The 7314-nt window shown below is 36.9% G+C and overlaps 1 protein-coding gene across 1 annotated transcript in view; it reads left to right on the forward strand.

Moving 5' to 3' along the window:
• Nucleotides 1-58: 58 nt before the first annotated feature.
• Nucleotides 59-7314, forward strand: part of LOC104547176 (conserved oligomeric Golgi complex subunit 6-like) — a 9942-nt gene continuing 2686 nt past the window's right edge. Inside the window, exons 1-4 of the mRNA XM_010192761.1 lie at nucleotides 59-142; nucleotides 585-728; nucleotides 1089-1160; nucleotides 4853-4911. Of these exons, the coding sequence (XP_010191063.1) occupies nucleotides 59-142; nucleotides 585-728; nucleotides 1089-1160; nucleotides 4853-4911 (359 nt within the window). The remainder of the gene's footprint in view (nucleotides 143-584; nucleotides 729-1088; nucleotides 1161-4852; nucleotides 4912-7314) is intronic.

The raw sequence follows: 7314 nt of genomic DNA on the forward strand, positions 1-7314 counted from the left end.
GGGGGCCGGGGCCTGGCCGGCGGAGAGAGCCCTGCGGGAGGCGGGGGGAATGGGCCGGATGAGCCGTCAGGGGCTGCGAGCCCCGATAGGCTCCGAGATTGGGAAGCGAGCCTCGTCGTACCCTCAGTTCCGCTGCGGAGTCGCAAGCTGACGCTTTGCAGCTCTAGTTAAAAATAAAATTCATTTTTGCTTCTCTAGTGACAATGCCACGCATCTGTTCCTTCCCTTCAGGCCGCAGGGAGGTTTGTATTGCTTAGCTCGGAGGACGCTTCTCAAGCTTTTTTTTAATTAAATGCTTTCTAGCTATGGAAAGGCCAATGCTTTAACTGAATGTAATCTTACTGATTAAGGCTACTCTAAGGCAAAGTTGTGCGTTATAACATGCGGGAAAAATAAATACTCGGAAATTATTTTAGTTCTTTACTAACTGATCTGGAGTGTGTTTAGGTAGCTTTTCCTCTGAAACCATGTAGTAGTTTGTGGGTAATTTTTTTTTATTATACCACGAGCTTGGGATGATTACAGACTATGCAGCCTGCTTCTTTGTAGCAATGTGGAAAGTGAAGGTCTTTTTTATTTTCTAGGAAATGCTGGAAGCACTCAAGGCTCTCTCGACCTTTTTTGTCGAAAACAGTTTGCGCACCCGAAGAAACTTGCGCGGAGACATTGAACGGCGAAGCTTAGCCATAAATGAAGAATTTGTCCACATATTCAAGCAAGTTAAAGAGGTAACATTTTTACAGTGTGACTCGCTGTCTTGCAAGAGTGCTATGTAAGTTAAATTTGTAATAAAAGAAGAATAAAGAATGAGAGATTTTGACTTTCTGGGACAAATATATTTTTACAGTAAAACTGTTTCATCATTTGTTTCTTTTGATGAAAATTCTGTGCAGAGAGGGGTGATGTTTCAAACAGATAGAAATCCCAAATGAACGTTGATCTTTAGAGGTGCGCTTTTTCCATTAATTAACAGGGAGCCTAGAGCAGCTGTGTTCTGTGTAACTGACATCTCATTTTGGTGGGATAAAGCTGAGCCTAGGCATGGGGTTCCTGATTTAAAACAGTTACTGTTGTTTGAACTTTTTTAGGAGCTTGAGAGTATAAACGAAGATGTGCAAGCCATGAGCAGCTGCTGTGAAGATATGTCCAGTCGTCTGAAGGTAACATCTAAATAGATGTGCTTTGTGTATTTTTCCTTTTGAGGTGCAACTACTTTCTTTTTAAAGGATAAATAATTATTTTGCAGTACTAAGAGTGATGCTGAGATATTTCCATAGTATGCGTATTATGTTACTTTAGGGTAGTAATATGTTTCTTTTTACTTATGTAGAAAATGTACTGAGGAAGTAATTTTAACTTCTTCCAAATTGCAGTTCACAGTGCTACAATATACTTATTTTGATAACAGCAATGTGGTGTCCATTTGTGTGTACATGGAGAGAAAAAATTTTGAGATTGGATGTGTGTGAGACTATAGTGGGTTAGTTATGTTTGTGCATTATAATCTAAAATTGACAGGCCTTTCACATTGACCACATCTGTTATGTGTTTATGTAAATACCTGAGGTATATTCATAAGAAAGTATTTTGTAATCCAAAGAGGGAGACAGATCTAGTGTGTGATCTTCATCCTACTGGTTTTGGTTTATATAATTGTCTTAAAATGCTCATATGCAACAGAACAAATTCTGTTTCATATTAATCCTGAACCCATAATATTCTAGGGATTTTTAAAAAGTTGTGTTTTATAATGCGTTACTAAATCTGGCTTGGGTTTAGTGTACGAGTTCAGTATTCAGTGCAGTGATGAATTAAAAGGTTTATGTGTGCTGAACTGTAGATCTTTTGCCAAGCCAAATCCGTTCTGAATATAGCACATAAATGAAAATCCTTCACTGAAAAATCCTGTGGAAACAGTTGGTTTTTCTCCTCCTAATGTGTGCATGGGGACTTTAGATGTCCCCCTACTTAAGATGAGTAGGTTTCATAGTCATTGTATGTAATTACCATAAGAACACTTGTAGTTTGAGAAACTTGTTCCAAAAAGTGTGAGAGTACAGTGTAGCCCACTGCAGTACTTAATTTTCAATTTTTGGAAGGCAATGGGTAATGCACCTCAGAGGTCTCAGATCCCTTTGAACACTGTTAATGTGGATGTATTCCCTAGTGCGGTTCAGGAACTGTTTGATTAAACTCTCAGATGTGCAAATGAGTCAAGTGTCCATGCAGATTTTTGCTCTTTTCTGTCTTTAGATCATGCAGTGTAACTATCTGTGATTTTTTTTTTTTTAAATGAGTGGAGCTACCCTGCAGAGATTTCTTTTTCTGTTCGAATCTGTAGGTAGTTTTGTTCTGTGCCCCACAGGAGGTTTCTTCTAGAGCCATGTAGAACTTGTAACTTGTCTCAATTCAAGCCATGTTTTCTTTTTCTGTACAAATGTAAAGTAAGTTAATAAGCCCATGAACTAGCACTCAGTTGTCAAATACTCTGGTATTTTGTCTGTAATAGGATGTGAAGACTTGCAAGCACATGCTCCAGCTGAATAAAAACACAAAAATTAACTAAGAGTAGAGCAAATAGAAGATACAGAGAGGAGTATCTGTAGCATATAAGGCAGAAAAATGTGCTAAGAGAGCAGAACAAATACAAGATCTAAAAGGGACTATATATTGATAAGCCAAAAAGCTTTTTACCTTTCTCATTTCTTAAGCTTATAATACCGTGCAATCCAAATAATCAGATACTGTCTGCTCTGATTTCAAGACAGTGACTTGATAAATGCAATGGTTGAAAAGGAGAGGAGGCGGCAGGTGCTGGAATGGAATAAAGCAGGGTTGAAGGATAATGAAAGTTTTGATTGGTATACAGAGAGGAGGAGGAAGAGAAAAATATTTCTTATTTTGGATCTACAAGAAACATAGAATAGCAACTTTCTGTTTTTTCTGGCATGTCTGACTGTTTCTGCCACTTCCCTCATTTTGGTTAGATACAAACTTTTACATTCCATGTATACAATAAAACAGTATCTGGCATGTATTTGAATGCATGTAAATAAAAACTGGTTTTCTCATATATCTAGCTAGGTCCAGAAGAGCTGCTTTTCCTTCCTTTTGGCTGTCTTACTGTTAGCGTTCTTCTGGCAATTAATACTTCTGTCCAGAGAGTACTGGAAAGGAAGCACATTTCTTTTTCTGTCTCTGGTTTATTAAAATCTGCAACTCTGAAGGAAGGGTGAAAAAATAAGTCTGGAATTAGTATATTTCCATGCTCACTACTTCAGGTCTGGTCTTTTGTTGTAATAGTCTTTTTTCATTAGGCTGAAGCATTGAAAATCAATATTAAAAAGATTTAAAAATACAAATACATTAAAAATGAAAATATTATTATTTATATAAGATATAAAAAGCTTAAAGATCTCTTAAATTATTTTGGAGCTGCTGAACGTTCAGTAGATTCTGTTGAGTTTTTATTAAATATGCATGCTAGTCCATAATAACTTCCTTTAGAAAATTCAGCACCTCACCAGGCCTGCTGTCTGTATTCATGGGCCAGCTCAGGCTCCCTCTGATCCCTGAAGCTGTACCTGGGTGGTTGCAGTCCTGCTCTCACCTTTCAAAGCATTGTGTACTTTGACTGCTTTTCCGTTGTAGCTAATGTAGTGTGGCAGATAGGCCGAAATGAATCTGCATGCCTGCGTACTTGCATAAGACCTCTCACGGGTTTCAAGACCGGCGTCTTCATTTTGGCAAGCACCATAAATTAGACCTATTACAATCTTGAAATTATTCACACAGAATATCTTTATAGCTGTTTCCACCTCTTTGCTCGCAATATTATTCCATACTGAATGCATTTTGATTTCAGTTTTTTGTTGTGTTTGGTTTGTAGGTTTTTTTTTAAATTAAAGAATCTTATTTTTCTGCCTAAATGACCACTGTTGGTATCGAGTGGGAAACCAACATTTCTAGATTTCTCTGATCTTCTTGCTGAGTGATGCGTTTCAGAACTCTTTAACTTCAGTTGCAGCAATCCTGTTAGTCATGCAATTGCTGTCTGTAGCAGAATTGTTTCTGCATGGATTCCCTTGCATTGTCATCACTGAACATTTAGGAGTGTGATGGACTACTTAAGTCCATTAGTCTTCAACTCATAGGATCATTTAGGTTGGAAAAGGTCTTAAAGATCATCAAGTCCAACCATTAACTTAACACTGCCAAGTCCACCACTAAACTATGTCCCCAGCTACCACATCTACACATCTTTTAAATGCCTCCAGGGATGGTGACTCCAGCATTTCCCTGGGCAGCCTGCTCCAGTGCTTGATAACCCTTTCAGTGAATAATTTTTTCATAATAACTTTTCTTGGTCCTTACAGCCCTGTAAGCTGCTTGGACTGTAGAGCTAAACTTGCTCAGACCAGCAGAGCTGTATTCTTATTGTCTAAAATACCTGGGTGGTCACTGTTACTGTGCAGTTCAGCATCCACAGGAACTTATTTCATTTTTCATTTTATAACGGAAACAATTTACAGTCAATGGACAAACAAGATAATCAGAACTATTTTTAACATTTCTAATAATGCTCTTGTGTTAAATGTAAATTAAAAGTCAACTGTGAATATAAATATATATTAAGATGAAAATATATATGGCTAGGTATAGTAATTTTTTTTTCATACCGGAAAGCAGGAAGACTTAATGAACGCTTATTTCAAGAAGGCTTTTTTCAGAGTACACTCTTGAAGCTGCTTGTAGTCAAAAAGTTTCAAAAGTATTGCATATTTTGAAGGTTGTGTAATACATTTGATATGTTTGTGTTTTCACATGCTTAATGATGCTAATTGTATTCTAGGCAGCAAAGGAACAAACCCAGGACTTGATAGTAAAAACCACAAAACTGCAGGCAGAAAAGTATGTATACCACCTTATTTATTTCTTGAAGGCATGACAGTACTGATGGAATTTTCTTTTATATCTTATTCTACCACTCTTAGTCTTGAGTAATGACTTTGTGGGGTTTTTTTATTAGTACTTTGTTTTTAACACTGTCTCTGTTTGTAGCTCAATTGGGGTAAAAATATTGAACTCTTAATTTATTACTAGAGGACACAAAATGGTAAGAACATGTGTTAGTGCCTGCTGTCATAAAATTGACCTTTTAATGAAGAGAATCAGTTATAGTGGTCAGCATGCTTTACCTGATGTCAGTTAGTAATGTAAGTTATACTGTTTTGTAACAGATATGGACCTACCCAGTGTCTCATCAGTTTCACAGGTTTCTTCTTGTTAAGGCTTCATATCCAGTGGAAATCACTTTCTTGTTCGTGGACCATATGCAGGAATGGAAAGTTGGCTTATAACCTACTCTGCCATATTTAAAGCTAACTGTGAATTATGTAAGTGCTGTTTAATGAGCCTGACACAGACCACTTTTTCCCTTGTTCTCCAGCCTCTTGTGGAAGAAAAGATTTGTTTTTTCCTCTTTTCAGTATTTTATTCATGGGAAGGGGATAATAGCTTATGACAGATTCAAGTAATTGTTACTGGTTTTATGTTCTAGGGCATCTGGTTTTACAGCTTTAGCCTTTGTCAGTGTAGAAGAATGAATCTCCTTGCTTTATGAGCTTTCTTCTGAAAATTATATACAGTTCACTGGAGATTAGAAATAATTATTTCCAGTGATAAGTTTCTAGTAGAAATTGTGATTTTTTTGATAGCTCTGGGCGCAGTTTCAAAATCAGTAGGTTCATGTTGTGGACTTTAGTAGGAGGTGGATTGTGTCCTGTGAGAGTCTGAATGTAAGGTTGAAGTGCAGTCTGTACATATTTTAAAAGCTGAATGTGGAATAACTGCATAAAATGGTTGATATAAAATGAAGGATTTAGCAAAGTCACAGTTTAAGTAGGAGCAGAAGTCAAGTTTTAGAAAATTTGTTATTTTAAATGAGTATGTGAAGTAGTAGGACAGAGAAATGGTCATCTTTTTTGCAGTCTCAAGAAAAGGAGAGATGCTTTGATTCCTTGTTCTGAAGCAGAATGGAAGATACCAAGGCCAGTCCCAAATGATGTATGTCTAATTGGCTTCAAATTCCATGAAAGGAGATTATACAGACTTATGTCAGTACTTCTACGATGTAGTCCTTACTCGCACAATAATTTCATTTCTGGCAATTCCTTTAAGAGACAGAACATCCCCCTAGTGTGAGGAGGAGAAAAAGTGTAGGGGGTAGCCTGTCCTTCTGAGAGTTTTTGTGACCTGAGTGCACATGTGGGAGAAAGTTCTTTTTTGAAAGGCTTTTTTTTAAGTATAACAATAAGTACCCACTAACAGAAGCCAAACAATACTTGCTATCTTACATTATGATGGTTATGGTAGACTCATAGTACCGTTTATTAATAAAGTTAATAAATCTAAATCTACCAAAAACTTAAACAAAAGCTACAATGAGAAGGCTGTCTTTCCCCATGTGGGACATTTGTGTCGCCTTTTCTCTTGACTCCTTAAATCGCTGTTTGTTCTGATGTACTGCTTTGATTTACATCAGGCACGTGAAGAGGCATCTACTGCCCAGTGTTAGGGGTTTCTTGAAAAGCTGAAATCTTGCCTACAGTCAGACAAAATACAGGTATTAAAGTGCGGACTCATTTGACTCAACAAGTGACATTTCTTAGCCAATAAAGGAGTAAATGGTGAAAATGGGAGTATGTGGCTTCTGTTTTCTGAGGGTTGTCCTGATAGAAATGCAGAGATGAAAGCTGGACCCATTCGAACAGAAGGCAGTTGAAACAATGACTGTGAAGCAAGAGCAGTCAGTCTAGAACAGGGAAGTGACTGCTGAGCGTAATCAATTGTTTAGAGTTCTTTCTGTAAAAACATTTCTTATTATGAAAGACAGAAGTTGACTTCAGATTGAATCAGTCCCAGATTACTATTTCTACTCTGTGGTCCTGCCAGCTGTTCATTTTATGATAGGCTTTTCACAGGAAAGTATGAGTTAGGTAGAAGTTTCTTGAAGTTTAAGATAGTGGGAATTTGTATTCGAATGGCATCAATATAGTAAAATAATTTTCTGTGTGTTTTTTTACTTTAACATCAAAATATTTTTCAAAAAAGAAATTCTGGTTTATGTAACACAGTGTTTGCAAGTTGTTTAAGTTCTTAAATCAGTGCTGAGTAGTGGTATGTTTTTAAACATTACCCTGAAAAATAAAATTAGTTATGTTCTTCCTTTTCACATTAGTTATGTTCTTTTTCAGGTAGGTAGCTACTGAACATTTTGAAATAGCAGAGAGAATACATTCTGTCCTTCTGCTG

The sequence above is a fragment of the Mesitornis unicolor genome, unplaced genomic scaffold (assembly GCF_000695765.1).
Source record: "Mesitornis unicolor isolate BGI_N332 unplaced genomic scaffold, ASM69576v1 scaffold5759, whole genome shotgun sequence".
NCBI lineage: Eukaryota > Metazoa > Chordata > Aves > Mesitornithiformes > Mesitornithidae > Mesitornis > Mesitornis unicolor.